This window comes from Microcaecilia unicolor, chromosome 11, assembly GCF_901765095.1.
Source record: "Microcaecilia unicolor chromosome 11, aMicUni1.1, whole genome shotgun sequence".
NCBI lineage: Eukaryota > Metazoa > Chordata > Amphibia > Gymnophiona > Siphonopidae > Microcaecilia > Microcaecilia unicolor.
Window position 1 is genome coordinate 96,277,958 of NC_044041.1, and position 17,575 is coordinate 96,295,532.

General features: G+C 42.2%; 1 protein-coding gene across 1 annotated transcript in view; it reads left to right on the plus strand.

The window, feature by feature from the left end:
- The window catches only part of CALR3 (calreticulin 3), a 171,573-nt gene that overhangs the window by 94,321 nt on the left and 59,677 nt on the right, over positions 1-17,575 (plus strand). The window contains exon 5 of the mRNA XM_030219931.1: positions 5,158-5,367. Within this exon, the coding sequence (XP_030075791.1) occupies positions 5,158-5,367 (210 nt within the window). The remainder of the gene's footprint in view (positions 1-5,157; positions 5,368-17,575) is intronic.

The following is a 17,575-nucleotide window of genomic DNA, read 5'->3' on the forward strand; positions in this document are numbered from 1 at the left end:
CCCACATATAGGTGCGCCCTTCACCCATAAGGGCTGTTGTGGTGGGTTTTGGGAGGCTCAGCAGAAAAGATAAGGGAGCAATATGAGATGCGTACCTGGGAGCATTTATATGGAGTCCACTGTAGTGCCTCCTAGGGTGCCCCATTGCTCTTCAAGGATGTCTGTGTGGCCAGTCTACTAAGAATGCTGGCTCTTCCTACATCCCAATGGCTCAATTTTGTGCATTTTTCACATCTAGCAACTAGCCATTTTCGAAAAAATTAAAATAGTCATTTTTCTGTTTCGAAAATGGTTATACTCCCCTATTGAATTTTGGATGTTTTTAGCAAAATGTTTAATCAAAAAAAGAAGAAGAAACAGATCTCAACAGATTTTTTTTTTCGGGGGGGGGGGGGGGGTGAAAAAACATTTCTTAACCACATTGTTCACTTGTGGTTCAAGTGTCAACAATGATTCTAGAATGACACTTAAAATTGTAGAAAAAACATCAGCAGAGAGAAAGTCAGTCTTATTGAGTATAATTATAGAGGGGAAAGAAGGATTTTCTGTTTTAAGCCATAACAGATTATTTTTGGATGGATTCATAGTAACATAGTAACATAGTAGATGATGGCAGAAAAAGACCTGCACGGTCCATCCAGTCTGCCCAACAAGATAACTCATATGTGCTACTTTTTGTGTATACCCTACTTTGATTTGTACCTGTGCTCTTCAGGGCACAGACCGTATAAGTCTGCCCAGCACTATCCCCGCCTCCCAACCACCAGCCCTGCCTCCCGATCTCGACTAAGCTCGTGAGGATCCATTCCTTCTGCACAGGATTCCTTTATGCTTATTCCACGCATGTTTGAATTCTGTTACCGTTTTCATTTCCACCACCTCCCGCGGGAGGGCATTCCAAGCATCCACTACTCTCTCTGTGAAAAAATACTTCCTGACATTTTTCTTGAGTCTGCCCCCCTTCAATCTCATTTCATGTCCTCTCATTCTACCACCTTCCCTTCTCCGGAAAAGGTTCGTTTGCGGATTAATACCTTTCAATTTCAGTCAACTGGCAGTAGACCATTTTTCTATTTTTGAAATACAATTTAGTAATCTCTGATGTGATTTATCTATATCAGGAAAAACCTCTTGGAAGACAAAGATGTTATTGGCATATGAATACAGGAACTAACCCTTATTTAATAGTTCAGAGTTTAAAGAACACATATAGATGTTAAATAATACTGGTGACAAATGGAAGGGAATGGGACTTGATATACCACCTTTCTGTGTTTTTTTTTTTGCAACTACATTCAAGGTGGTTTACATAGAGGGGCGTAATTCAATGGGGTGCCCAAGTTTTCCTGAGGACGACCTCGCAGGACGTCCCCGCGAAGGAGCTGGGAAACCCATATTATCGAAACAAGATGGGCGTCCATCTTTCATTTCAATAATACGATCGGGGACGCCCAAATCTCAACATTTAGGTCGACCTTAGCGATGGTCGTCCTTAGAGATGGTCGTCCCAGTTTTCGGCGATAATGGAAACCGAGGACACCCATCTCAGAAATTACCAAATCAAAGCCATTTGGTCATGGGAGGAGCTAGCATTCATAGTGCACTGGTCCCCCTGACATGCCAGGACACCAGCCTGGCACCCTAGGGGGCACTGCAGTGGACTTCAGAAATTGCTCCCAGGTCCATAGCTCCCTTACCTTGGGTGCTGAGCCCCCCCCAAAACCCATTCCCCACAATTGTACACCACTACCATAGCCCTAAGGGGTGAAGGGGGGCACCTACATGTGGGTACAGTGGGTTTTGGAGGGCTCACATTTACCACCACAAGTGGGGGGGGACGGGCCTGGGTCCGCCTGCCTGAAGTGCACGGCACCCACTAAAACTGCTCCAGGGACCTGCATACTTCTGTCAGGGAGCTGGGTATGACATTTGAGGCTGACATAGAGGCTGGCAAAAAATATTTAAAAAGTTTTTTTTAGGGTGGGAGGGGGTTAGTGACCACTGGGGGAGTAAGGGGAGGTCATCGTCAGGGACTCCCTTCTTTTTTCCATTATCGGTTGAGGAGGCCCATGTGTTAGGCATGCCCCAGTCCCGCCTTCACTATGCTTCCGACACGTCCCCATGAACTTCAGTCCTCCCCGCGACCGCGCGACGGAAAGCAGTTGAGAACGCCTAAAATCGGCTTTCGATTATGCCGATTTGGGCGACCCTGTGAGAAGGACGCCCATCTTACGATTTGTGTCGAAAGATGTGTGCCCGTCTCTTTAGAAAATAAGCCTGATAGTATACAGGGCCGGTCTTAGGGCGAGGCGACCGCATAGGGCCTCGCACTCAAGGGTGCCCCATGTGGCGCCCCGAATTTTTTTTATTTTTATTATTGAAATTTCAAGATTTTACAAACAAAATCAAAATACAAAGGCAATGTAACTAATCCTAAGGGAGAATTTTTTTAAACCAGGCTACCACCACCCCATTGATCCCTAATTCCCCCCAAGAGATTTAAAAGGATGGTATGATTGACCATATCCATATAATAAATAAATATCAAATGCTGCTGAAAGGTCAAACTGGAGGAGAATTGCTTGTTTTCCCTTACTAATGAGTTCTCTACCTTTTGTCAATGCTATAAGCAAATGTTTCTGTACTATGTAAAACCGAAACCCATATTGAAAAGATTGTAAAATTGAGTGTCTTTCAACAAATTGAGCCAATTGAGTTGCTATTACTGATTCAATACGTTTTGTAAAAAAAAAATGAAGCGTTTGCAATCGGCCTATAACTCAAAGGTGAGGAATCTAAAGTAGAGATATACCGAATATTTGATTCAATTCGGCCCCAAATACATTATTCATATTTGGCTGAATAGTGATTCAAATACAAATAATCAGGGGCTCTAGTGTGTTAAATCCTACTGAAATAAACACTTGATCTCTGATTTCATGTTGTGTCTTTTATTACTTGTTATGTTAAAGCTCAATGCCCATTATTTATATTCGGTATTCATGTCGGCCAAATATTTTTCATTATTCATATTTGGCTGAATAGTAAAATATGCTATTCAGTAAAGCTCTAACTAAAGATGGAGATTTAGGAATAGGACTAAGAATAATTTTACTCATTTCCAAAGAAAGGAATCCTAAACATAATGGGCATTTCACTTAAGCTGTTATCCACTGTTTAACCGATTGAGAGTGATATTACAAAAGTGAAGAAGGGCATAAGTCCAAAGGGCAAAAAGGTTTGCATAACTTGAAAACTAGGAACTGTTTAGAAGGTTCAACAACTTCGTTAAATCTCATCCAGGACCCATCAGCTAGAACTTCTTGACTGGTATTAAATGGGACTCTTACTATTGGGCTCATTTTCGAAAGAGAAGGACACCCATAATCGAAAGCCAATTTTGAACGTCTCCAACTGCTTTCCGTCGCAGGGACAGCCAGAGTTCAAGGGGCCGTATAGGAGGCGTAGCGAAGGCGGAACTTGGGCGTGCCTAACACTAGGACGTCCTCGATCCATAATCGAAAAAAACAAGGATGTCCCTGACGAACACTTGGACAAATTTACCTGGTCATGTTTGTCTTACGACCAAAGCACAAAACGGTGCCCAAAATGACCAGATGACCACCGGAGAGAATCGGGGATGACCTCCCCTTACTCCCCCAGTGGTCACTACCCTCCTCCCACCCTCAAAAAAACATCTTTCAAAATATTGATTGCTAGCCTCAGATGTCATACTCAGCTCCATCACAGCAGTATGCAGGTCCCTGGAGCAGTTTTAGTGGGTGCAGTGCACTTCAGGCAGGCCGGCCCATCCCCCCCCCCTACCTGTTACGTTTGTGGAGGAAACAGCAAGCCCTCCAAAACCCAGCAAAAACCCACTGTACCCACATCTAGGTGCCCCCCTTCACTCGTAAAGGCTATGATAGTGGTGTACAGTTGGGGGTAGTGGGTTTTAGGGGGGTTTGGAGGGCTCAGCACATAAGGTAAGGGAGCTATGCACCTGGGAACATTTTATGAAGTCCACTGCAGGGCCCCCTAGGGTGTCCAGTTGGTGTCCTGGCATGTCAGGGGGACCAGTGCAGTACAAATTCTGGCTCCTCCTACGACCAAATGGCTTGCATTTGGTCATTTCTGAGATGGACGTCCTTGGTTTCCATTATCACCGAAAATCAGAAACGACCAAGTCTAGGGACGACTATCTCTAAGGATGACCAAATTTCAGGATTTGGGCGTCCCTGACAGTATTATTGAAACGAAAGATGGACGTCCATCTTGTTTCGAAAATACGGGTTTCCCCGCCTCTGGATGGGTACGTTTTGCGAGGACGTCCTCATCAAAACTTGGACATCCCTTTCGAAAATGCCCCTCCACGTGATCTAGCTGCTGAGTACTTTAGTAAAGAAATTTTTGTATTGTTATTACTTTCCCTTTAAAATATGTCACCAATATCTGCAGCTTGGATGATTTTATTTATTTATTTGTTTGTTTGTTTGTTTGTTACATTTGTATCCCACTTTTTCCCACTTATTAGTAGGCTCAGATGATTGTGATCCTGCAACAGCTTAGGAGGTTCCATAACTGAGAAGAATTCTCTGATCAAAGTGTTGTGTGCCAATTTTGTCCATAAGTCCATTTGATTCAGCAGGACTTAGTTTGAATTTTATTGCAATCCTTAGGGTTATAAGAACCAAAAGTTTTATTTCCCAGTTTATCCAAATGGCAAAAGTCTGGAATGTAGTTGGCTATTACATTCCAAAATAATTTGACAGAATGCAATTGTGTTCCTTGGCTCTTTTTTATTCCACTATCAAGCTGACTTGAACACTGACTTGAACACTGTTATGATAATGCTCTTTATAAGAAAAGGAAGCAAAAATTTTCATCTATAATATACAGAGACATTTGCATTAGTGTAGCTAGCTGCAAAATTATGGGGAAAATTCTCAAAAGGTCACGAAAATGTAGGTGCTGGGATGATGTGTGCTAAGTTTGAATTCTATAATGGCAGTTGTGCATTTGACTGCTGTTATAGAATGCTAGCATAAATCTACATTTACACCCTGACTTTAAGATCAAGCACACCAGATCAATGGCAAGCATAAATGCTCACACCTAACTGTAGGCCAGTTAAAACATTGCCATTTTTTATTTCTACAGGTTGATAGTTACACTCATTTATATACTCTAATTCTGAGGCCAAATCAGACATATGAAGTGAAAATTGATAATGTAAAGACTGAATCTGGAAACTTAGAGGAGGATTTTGATTTCTTGGTACCAAAGAAAATTAAAGATCCAGCCGTTGTGAAACCCGAAGACTGGGATGACAGAAAGAAAATTGAAGATCCTAAGGATGTCAAGCCTGAGGTTTTGTTTTTCTTACTAACATTCTACAGACTTTGGGAGGGTGGGAAATTTCTTTAAAAAATTTCTTGGTTCAATATTTCTTAAATAACTTTAAAATGTTTTGTATACAGTGTTGAAGTAGGATGATGCAATTCGATGCTAGAGATTAGTGACGCTCTAGAGGCTGATTGCAATATTTTGAAGTCAGGAATTTTTTTCATAGCCCTGTAAAACTGGTTATAGATGCACCACAGTTTTTACCACTGGATTATTACATACCAATAACTTTATACAGATGAATAATGTAACAGTCAGACAAAAATTTTATAACACTGCACAAGTTTTGCTAGCAAATTCGTATTGTCGATTTTTTTTCTCTTTCAAGTTACAGGACATTAAGGGGGGTAGTAACAAATGTGCATTAAGGGAATAATGCAGTTTTTGCCCTTTAATGCACATTACACAGCATAATCATGCTTTATTTTACCATAATGCATGTTAGTATAAGTCATTTCAAGCTGCATAATAATGAAATATAAAGAACCTCATTATGTTGCAAATCTAATAACGCAGACTACCACTAGGGATCACTGTACCCATTTTGAAGCTGGCATCAGCAAGGGCTGTTGCAACTGGGGATTACTCTTGCTCTGGATCCCCTAGATCAGTGGTTTTCAACCCAGTCCTCAGAGACCTCCTGGCCAGTCAGGTTTTTAGGATATCCATAATGAATATGCATGAGAGATATCTGCATACCAGGAAAGCAGTGTATGCATATCCATCTCATGCATATTCATTGTGGATATTCTGAAAACCCAACTGGCCAGGTGTTCTCTAACGACTGGTTTGAAAACCACTGCTAGATCACCAGGGACTGAGAGACTTAGGTTCGGGGGGGGGTGTCTTTGGGGGGGGGGGGGAGTATGGTTAATTTGGAAAGGCTCTGACCCCTTTAAGAAAGCTCCCTGGGAGCACTGGGCTGTGCAGGGTTGATTGCAAATTATGTTATTCATTTATAATGAGAGTCATTAACCTGCAGTACTGCGCTTTCGCAGGTTAGTGACAGTAGTGGTAAATGTTATATTTTATTGCAATATTTCAAAAGTGTCCAAGCCAACTCATCAGTAGACATTTTGAACTTTCAGTCTGATATTTTCCCCAAAATCTAAAACTTGTATCAAAGACAGGCGGACGCAGGCCCATCCCCCCCTACCTGTTACACTTGTGGTGAAAAATGTGAGCCCTCCAAAACCCACCTGAAACCCACAGTACCCACATGTAGGTGCCCCCTTCACCCTTTAAGGGCTATGGTAGTGTTGTACAGTTGTGGGGAGTGGGTTTTGGGGGGGTTGGGGGCTCAGCACACAAGGTAAGGGAGCTATGCACCTGGGAGCAATTTATTTAGTCCACTGCAGTGCCCCCTAGGGTGCCCGGTTGGTGTCCTGGAATGTCAGGGGGACCAGTGCACTACGAATGCTGGCTCCTCCCACGACCAAATGGTTTGGATTTGGTCGTTTCTGAGATGGTCAATCTCGGTTTCCATTATCCCCGAAAATCGGGGACGACCATCTCTAAGGACGACCTAAATTTCAAGATTTGGGCGTCCCCGACCGTATTATCAAAACGAAAGATGGACGCCCATCTTGTTTCGATAAAACGGGATGCCCCGCCCCTTCGCGGGGACGTCCTCAGAGATGGGCGCCCTTAGAGATGGTCATCCCAATTCGAAAATGCCCCTCCACATGTGTATGGTTGAATGAATGCCTGTGTATGGGAGGGATCTAAATATAAATGGCATACAGCGAAGTTCTATTCGCATACATTGAGTATGGCCTATTATTTACATTTGTCTTTTTTTTCTCTTTTTTTCCCCATGGTTGCTACTGTTGTAAGTGCAAAAAAAAAAATTTCCCCCTAAAAATACCAGTGCACAGTGCAGTAATACTCTTGCTCTGCCCAGCCCAAAAGAAGACAGAGCCTACCAATCAAATATGTACACATGCACAGAGCCTGGCTAGGTTAACATGCATGTACAAAGAATAAAGGATATTTCTCTCCCTCAGTTACTAACTTGATAAGGGGGGAGTGAAGGTCACTGGCTGTGGCAGGAGGATTCAGAGACAAAGCAGTGTAAATATGGGCATATTAGATAAGAAAAACAGATGAATACCTAGGGAGAGGCCTCTGGAAAGCCCAATTCACAGCCTATGTGGGCCCAATTTCCATTGGCAAATAATAAACAAAACCAGTATATACTTTAAACAACTCTATATGCATTTTATTTATCAAATTCTCAAAATTATTCTTAAATATAATCTAATCTAAACGCATGTAAATGAAAGCGGTCCTCATCCAGACACACGTATGTTGTTTCCCCAAATGAATGTCCACATCCCTTTGATGTAAAGCTTGGTGTGTTGGAAAACTATGTTACAATCAATCTTCTTGTTTATTGCATAGCAGGATAATAAGCGAGATGTTCCTCCATTATTTAATTGAAAATCCACCAACCATAGGCAAGCCTGGTTCTGAACAAGTCCTGCACAACGATGCCAACAAATGAAGGAGTATGCATTCGAATATCACTCATAAAGATGAGGCAGGTCCTTTCACTTTCAAAACGCAAAAGATAAAAACAAATGGCGAGCATCATCTCTCAATCTGTCATGTCCTAAATTTCCATTGACAAAAGCAGGTTTGTCATCACATCTCTAGTCAGAGATATTTGGGGTGGCAACAGGGGAGCAAGTTCATTATGGCGGGGGGCACACCAAAGCAACATTTTTGCACATCATGCCCACCACCGCATCACTTTTAAATTAGCACTATATATATATAATAACAATACAACCATGGCCTCTATACATAAAGAAATCCTCCCCCTCCAGCTAGTTTCAGCTAGCAAGTAAATCTGCCATTATAACTGATACCATCATTCAACAGGATAATCAACGAGATGTTCCTCCATTATCCAATTGAAAATCCACCAACCATAGGCAAGCCTGGTTCTGAACAAGTCCTGCACAACGATGCCAACAGATGAAGGAGTATGCATTTGAATATCACTCATAAAGATGAGGAAGGTCCTTTCACATTTACATTCGACATGGTAAACCATAATATACTACTGAGACTCCTCAAGTACTTCGGGATTGGAGGAAATATATTTAGTTGGATTAAGGGTTTCCTAACCACTAGAACATACCAAGTGAAATCAAGTTCAAACGTATCATCACCGTGGAAAGCAGAATGCGGAGTACCTCAGGGATCACCACTATCACCGATCCTTTTCAACCTAATGATGACCCCCACTAGCCAAGTCCTTATCCGACCAAGGCCTTAACCCTTTCATCTATGCGGATGATGTCACAACATACATTCCTTTAAATCCTCAGTTGTGCAGATTTTAGCCTTCACACAGGAGGGGCACAAGAAACGACCGGCTCTGGTTTTATTAAAGGTGCAAGTAGCACTGGATCTCCTGTGGACCCTTTTTAAAAAATCGGAGTTACATTGGCCACCCTCCATTCTTCCGGTACCACGCTCGATTTTAAAGATAAATTATATATTACTAACAATAGTTCCACAAGTTCATTTTTCAATCCTGTCAGTACTCTGGGATGAATACCATCCGGTTCAGGAGATTTTCTACTCTTCAGTTTGTCAAATGAAATTAAGCTCGGCTTGAACATCATGGACTCATGGGCAAATGCATTTCAACTAAAAATACAGAAAAAACACACTGTCTCATCCCAATACAACACAAACAACCCCACAACAATAAGCACCCCAGACTACACCCTCCCCATCTCAGATAGCCTGAAAATCCTCGGCATCACAATCGACCGCAACCTAACACTAGAGAGCCAAGTGAAATCTACGACAAACAAAATGTTCCACTCTATGTGGAAACTCAAACGTGTGAAACAATTCTTCCCGAGGGAAACATTTCGCAACCGGATACAATCAATGGTACTAAGCCATTTAGATTACTGCAATGGAGTTTATGCGGGATGTAAAGAACAACTCATAAAGAAACTTCAGTCAGCTCAAAACATGGCAGCCAGAGTTATATTTGGAAAAACGCGATTCAAAAGCGCCAAACCCCTCCAAGAAAAACTGCACTGGCTCCTTATCAAAGAACGTATTGCTTTCAAACTCTGCACCCTGGCAAATAAAATTATCTATGGACAGGCCCTGGGATACATAGCAGACCTTATAGACCTACTAATCAGAAACACAACCAGGTCAACACGAACATACCTAAACCTCCACTACCCAAGCTGCAAAGGACTCAAATACAAATCAACTTATGCATCCAGCTTGTCCTACATAAGTACACAACTATGGAACGGATTACCAAAAGCCGTGAAAACAATGTACAACCACCTAAACTTCCGGAAATCATTAAAAACTCACCTGTTCACAAAGGTATACCCTCCCGATCCAACTCAAATATCTGAACCCTGCAACACTATGAAATCAAAGCACACAATGGATACAACATAACCCTTCCTCTCTACGATTCCCTGAGTCTGTTCCACAAGAACTTAATTCTACCTCAACATCACTGTGTATTTGTCTATGCCGGATTTGGCGAACGCCTTACGGTACTATGTAAGCCACACTGAGCCTGCAAATAGATGGGAAAATATGGGATACAAATGCAACAAATAAATAATAAATAAAACAAATCCTTTTGTGTGGCATGAAGTCTGGATTCTCTAAGGGATTGGATAGAATCTCTGTATAAAACCCTGCACCTCCAGTTCTGTATCCTCCTTACAACTCACAATACAAAAAATATTCAAATTGTGATTATCACATCAGGAACAGCACATGCTTCTTCCACTGCCAGGCATTTTGTTTAAATCAGATGGGTTTTTGTTTGTTTAGTGACTCTCTGTGAGCATTTTTATTTTGGGTGCCAGACACTTTGCCAAATAATACAAAAACCCTGCAGAAAAGGCATTCAAAACCTTTATAGCAGACTTATCAAACCACAGCAGGCCTAACCTACCTATGAAAGGCAGTGCTATAAATATTACACTGGGCCCTAGAGGACCAATATTACTACTACTATGAAACTGGAACAAGCTGGACTTTTACAGATTACTATATGGACACTACATGCTATCAAAATCCTTCACCCCAGTTGCACGTGCAGTACATGGGCAGACCCTTACCTGATACAGAATAGGAGACCACAGAAAAGCATGCAGCCAAAATCTGCATCATCCAAGAAAGTCATACCCTATAAGCAGTGCAATCCTGGTAAAAGAGAAACAGAAATGTGTTTTCTCCTATACTCTTCAAAATATAAAAATAGAAAAGATGTACATTTTCAAAACCAGATGCAACTCAAGCTTTAAAAAGCATTAAATAATATTTTTCTTTTCTACCTTTGTTGTCTGGGCATATTTCTTTCTAAGTGGGCTGGTTACAGTTTCATTTCCACCTTCCCTCTTAGTCTTTTCCTGATTTGCCTTTCCATTCCTTCTCTCTCCTATTGTCCTTCTTCTTTCCCTTCTCTACATCTTTCTGCCACTGATTTTTGTTCTTTTTTTTCTTATCTTTTTCCATTTGTTTCTTCTCTGCGTTTATATCTCTCATTCTTTTTTTCTCTCACCCTCTAGTCCTTAGTCCCTTTTCACCTCTTATCTACCTACTAGCTTTTCCCATCTCGCTCTGTCCCTTCTCCAACACTCCTATTACACCCTCTTGTCTCTCTCCTCCCCAGTCTCCTATACCCCATCCTATCTTGTTTCGCCCACTCTCTAGTCCCATAAGTACTTAAGTATTGCCATACTGGGACAGACCAAAGGTCCATCAAGCCCAGAATCCTGTTTCCAACAGTGGACAATCCAGATCACAAATACCTGGCAAGATCCCAAAAAAGTACAAAACATTTTATGCTGCTTATCCCAGAAATATTTTCCCCAAGTCCAATTTAATGATGGTCTATGGACTTTTCCTTTAGGAAGCTGTCCAAACCTTTTTAAAACGCTGCTAAGCTAACTGCCTTTACCACATTTTCTGGCAACAAATTCCAGAGTTGAATTACACGTTGAGTGAAGAAAATATTTCTCTGATTCATTTTAAATTTACTAGGAGCGATACAAAGGCATTTAATGTCCTCATTTTTGTTTTCCATTCCTTTCATAATAAAACCTAACATTATATTTGCTTTCTTAGCCGCAGCAGCACACTGAACAGAAGGTTTCAACGTATCATCAACAATGACACTTAGATCCATTTCCCAAGATACTTCTGTAATACTAAATGTCTATTCTCTTATATATTTTCACTATCCATGATGTACTGTAAGCCACATTGAGCCTGCAAAGAGGTGGGAAAATGTGGGATACAAATGCAATAAATAAATATTCTCTGTACTCAGCCCTCACCTACCCTCCACTGCCTCTCATCTCCTCACCAGTCCAGCTTCATTCCTGTCTCTCCTTCCTTCTCTTGCTTCTAGACCATTTTTCTATCTCTTACCCTCTATCCCATCTCCTATTGCCTCTCTTTCACCATGTTTTTAAACACATTTCCATCCTCACTTAACTCCTTCAGAGACCCATTCCTCTCTCACCCCTCCCTAGTATCCCCATCTCTTTTCAATGTCTCTCATCCTCTCTCCAGTCTTCCAGGTCCCTTACACAATGTCTCAACTTCCCCCCACTTCATCCCCTTCTCTTACCCTCCCCTTACTCATTCTCCCCACCCAACAACACACCTCCACTCATACCTACCAAGTCCTCATTATCCCCTCAAAATTCTCACTCCATCTCTCCCATCCATAATTCCCTGCTTTGCTCTCCAATATTTTCCCACTCAGTCATCAAGACCTAATCATATTCTGCTCTCTTCTCCTTCTCCTTCTCCCCCACCCCCTAAGCCAGGCCTTGTCAAATTTTTATTAAATCTAGAAGCCAGCTGTTAAGACCTCCCTGGCTTCCCTGCCCTTCCCCCACCCCCTAAGCCAGGTCTTGTCAAATTTTTATTAAATCTAGAAGCCAGCAGTTAAGACCTCCCTGGCTTCTCCTTCCTCAGCCCGCCAAAACAGTCCACAGCAATTTTTTTTTTTTTGGGGGGGGGGCAAGGGAAGGAAGGAAGGAGAGATGAGAACCCCTCCCAGATCAGTAGTAGTTCTTTTACAAACTGATTTACTAAGGCTGTTTCCTATTCTGCGTCTGTGGGTACAGAAACTTTAGTTCCTTTAGGTGCCTTTGCAAATCACTGGCAGAAGTCAGCAGTTTCCTTTCCCAAATCATGCCGTCAGCTGTGTGACAGCACCACCTGCAAAAAATGTACTAAATCTGGATGAGAAGCCAAACTCTAAAGCAGGCCAGGGCTGCCACTTGCACTCAAAGGGAATTGTTAAGCCAGACCTTGCTGTAAATCCTCTTACAAAAAGGCCGGAAGCTGAGGAACTAAAGCCTTAAAGGGTGACCAAGCACAGGCCACACACCACGCCTCAAAGGTACGCCATACCCGAGTGTAAGCTGTTGAAGTAGATTGCTTATGAGCCTGCAGCAAGGCAGCAATCACCTTGTCAGAATACCCCTTTTTTCTCAAATGCAAACTCTCAACTGCTAGGCCGTAAGACCAAAGTGGGATGGATCCTCCATTGGCACCGGATCTTGATGCAGGAGGTCTGGAGTGACCAGAAGTTGAAAATGAGCTTCTTTCAGAAGACAAATTAAATCTGAATGCTGAGGACGCTGGGGCCAATCCTTATCTTGAGGATCACCTGTCCATTTAACAGCCAAGGAGGAAAGACGTAAAAGAGTGTCTCCTCTGGTCAGGACTGCAGGAGGGTGTCCAGCCCTGCCGAACCAAACTCCCTCCTCCTGCTGAAGGTAAGCACCTTGGCTTTCTGACGGAGCACCATCAGATCTATCTCTGGCATCCCCCACCTTTTGCAAATCAGCAGAAACACCTCTGCTGAAAATTTCCACTCCGCCGAATCCAAGAGATGACTGCTGAGAAAATCCGCCTGCACATTGGAAGTCCCCGCTATATGCGCCACTGACAGACACAACATGAACCTCGGCCCACGTCAAGAGATGATGCGCCTCAGCGGTGAGAGCTAGACTTTGAGTACCGCCCTGCTGGTTGATGTAAGCCACTCCTGTCATGTTGTTTGACAGGATGTGAACAGCCTTGCCCATCAAGGAGTCTTGGAAGGCTAGCAGAGCGTTGACCAACGCACGGAGCTCTAGACTGTTGATTGGCCATGCTGCCTCCAGTGCTGAACAGCACCCCAGAGCACATAGGTGAAGGCAATGAGCTTCCCAACCTGATAGGCTGGTATCCATTACTACCACAATCCACTGAGGAGATTCCAATGGTATCCCTCTCAGAAAGGCATCTTCACAGAGCCACCAGCTCATGCTCCAATGAACTTTAGGAAACAAGGAAGGATCCTTGGATGAGCAGTACCAAGCCATGCGCAGGGAGGAGCTGGTGTACATGATGCAATTGCAAACTGCGCAGGCTCGAGGGTGCTTGCGCCAACTGTGGATCCAGCCTAGATTCCTCCCAAGGTTCCTCCCATGCCGGTGCAGAGTTCCTCGATGCCAGCACCTCGCAGGTTGTCAACAGCGATTTGACATGAACGGTACTGCTCTTGATGTTGGGGGAGAAAGCTTCTGTGGAGCCAGAGAGTAAGGCTGTACCTTGATGCTCTTTGGGGCATGGACATAGATCCACTGAGTTGAGTCAGGGACAGGCTCATTCAGTACAACCTGAGTATGGTGAAGAGTCTGAATGGGACTGCTCATAGGGTTCAGAAGAGGACTCACATTAGTTCTTGGAGGAGAGGTCTATGGGATATCTTCTGATCCCTCACCACCTCAAAAATCTCCACCTGAGGGTCTCTCTTTTACTGGTTTTATCAGGGATATGTCTTCTGCCATCCCATTTAAGTTGGAAATTGAGGAAGAGCCCAGGGTGGGGATGTTGACTGTTGTAAGAAAAGAACATAAGCATTGCCAAACTAGGACAGTTTGAAGGTCCATCAAGCCCAATATCCTGTTTCCAACAGTGGCCAATCCAGGTCACAAGTACCTGTCAAGATCCCAGAACAGCAAAACAGATTTTATGCTGCTTATGCTAGAAAATGCAGTGGATTTTCCCCAAGTCCATCTTAATGGTTTATTTATTTATTGCATTTGTACCCCACATTTCCCACATTTCTGCAGGCTCAATGTGGCTTACAATGGGGCTCATTTTCAAAGCACTTAGCCTTCCAAAGTTCCATAGGTTTCTATGGAACTTTGGAAGGCTAAGTGCTTTGAAAATGTGCCTCTATATACAGTATCATAAATGGTGGAGATATAATAGAAAAATAGACATTTAGTTTACAGAAGAATCATGGTAACATGATGATGATATAACAGGATAGTAGTATCACAAGCAGATATTATAAGGCAGTTCTGAATATCTGTGAAGGAGTAGTGTATGTTTACATTTGTTGATCTTTGTGGTATACTTTTTTAAAGAGATGGGTCTTCAGTAGTTTTCGGAAGTTGGTTAGTTCGTAGCTCATGTTTAGGTTGCGCGGCAGTGCGTTCCATAGCTGTGTACTCAAGTAGGTGAAATTCAACGCATGCATTAATTTGTATTTTAGGCCTTTGCAGTTTGGGAAGTGCAGATTAAGGAATGTGCGGGATGATCTTTTAGCATTCCTGGGTGGTAAGTCTATCAGGTCTGACATGTAGGCTGGTGCTTCTCCGTGAATGATTTTGTGAACTAGGGAGCAAATTTTGAATGTGATGCGTTCTTTAAGTGGGAGCCAGTGTAGCTTTTCTTGTAAGGGTTTAGCACTTTCATATTTTGTTTTGCCAAATATGAGTCTGGCTGCAGTGTTCTGGGCTGTCTGAAGTTTTTTGATTATTTGCTTTTTGCAACCGGCGTAGAGTGCGTTGCAGTAGTCTAGATGGCTAAGCACCATTGATTGTACCAGGTTGCGGAAAACAGTCCTTGGGAAGAAAGGTCTTAGTCTCTTTAATTTCCACATTGATTGGAACATCTTCTTGGTTGTGTTTTTTGCATGGTTTTCAAGAGTTAGGTGTCGGTCGATGGTTACTCCAAGAATTTTTAGGGTATCCGAGATTGGAAGGTTCAGATTTGATGTGTTAATGGTGGTGAATTTGTTCGTGTTATATTGAGAGGTAAGTACTAGACATTGGGTTTTTTCTGCATTAAGTTTCAGCTTAAATGCGTCTACCCATGAATGCATGATATGGAGGCTTTGGTTAATGTCATTGGAAATTTCCTTTAAATCTTGTTTGAATGGGATGTAGATCGTTACGTCATCTGCGTATGTATGGGATAAGGTTTTGGTTTGATAGTAGTTTGGCCAACGGTATCATCATTAAGTTGAATAGAGTCGGTGAGAGGGGGGGATCCCTGTGGGACTCCGCCTTCAGGTGTCCATGTGGCTGAAGTAGTCGAGTTGGATGTCCCTTGGTATGATTGTGTGGTTAGGAAACCCTTAAACCAATTGAGAACGTTACCTCCGATTCCGAAGTACTCAAGGATATGTAGTAGTATGCCATGATCGACCATGTCGAAAGCGCTTGACATGTCAAATTGTAAGAGTAGTATGTTTTTTCCGTTGCAATCGTTTGTTTGAATTAGATCATAAGTGTAACTAATACTGTTTCAGTACTATGTTAGATCTAAATCCCAGTCAGGATTTAGGTCTAACCATAGTACTGAAACAGTATTAGTTACACTTATGACTAAATTCAAACAAACGATTGCAACTGGAAAAAACATACTACTCCTACAATTTGACTGGGAGTCGTGGAGTATTGAGAATTTGTATAGATAGTTTGTGAGTTGTTTGGTCACCATTCCTTCCATTAGTTTGGTTAGTAAGGGAATGGATACTACTGGTCTGTAGTTGGTTAGTTCGCTGGTGTTTTTCTTTGCGTCTTGGGTATGGGTTGAGTAGAATGTTTCCTTTCTCCTATGGGAAAAATTCTGTTTTGAACATGTAGTTCAGGTGTTTCGTTATGTCTGTTATAAATTGTTGGGGAGTAGATGTCATAAGGTTGTTTGGGCATATGTCTAGTTTGCAATGAGATTTGGCAAATCTTTTGAGCGTTTGAGAGATGATATCCTCTGATAGTGTTTCGAAGTTGGTCCAGGTTCTGTCTGCTGGACATATGCCAGGGTCTGGGTCTAGGCAGTCAAGGAGTTCAGCATAGTCGATGTTATTGGCAGGTATCTTAAGTCGTAGTTGTACGATTTTCTCATTGAAGTATTTTGCGAGATTGTCTGCTCCTGGTGCATCTTTGCTGTTGGTTGTGATTGTTGTAGTATCTATTAGTTTATTCACGATTTGGAAGAGTTTATATGTGTCCTTGTAGTTTGGTCCAATTACAGATTTGTAATATAGTCTTTTAGTTTGTCTTATGGTATATTTGTATTTCCTTTGGAGTTGTTCCAGGCGTTAAGTGTGGGGTCGTCTTCTTTTTATTTCATGCACGTTCTAACCTTCTAACTTGTGTTTTAAGTTTTTTCAGTTCTTCATTGAACCATGGTATTGAGTTCTTTCTGTGTGAGGTTCTGGTTTGGGTTGGAGCAATATTGTCTAATATGGATCTGCATCTCTCGTCCCAATCTAGGAGGAATTGGCTTGTATCTGTTTTTATTGTCCATCCGTTATAGTAGATCTGGTGCCAGAATATTACCGGGTCTATTTTTACTCTCGTGTTGTAGGTTTTTCGTTCTAGTTTGTTCGGTGATATTTTCGTTCGCCATTGGAGGGAAATGGACTTTTCTTTTAGAAAATTATAATTTTTTAAACCTTGCTAACTAACTGCTTTTACCACATTCTCTGGCAACAAATTCCAGAGTTTAATTACCCGTTGAGTGAAGAAATATTTTCTCTGATTCATTTTAAATTTACTACTTAGTAGGTTCATTGCATGCCCCCTAGTCCTAGAAAGAGTAAACAAGCAATTCACATTTATTTACCTGCTCCACTCCACTCAGTATTTTATAAACCTCTATCATGTCTCCCCTCAGCCTTCTCTTCTCCAAGCCCTAGCCACTTTAGCCTTTCCTCATAAGGAAGTCATCCCATCCCTTTTATAATTTTTGTCACCCTTCTCTGTACCTTTTTTTTTTTTTAATTTATAGAAGTCTTTCTCCGAGGACAAGCAGGCTGCTTGTTCTCAACGATTGGGTGATATCCCACGGCAGCCCC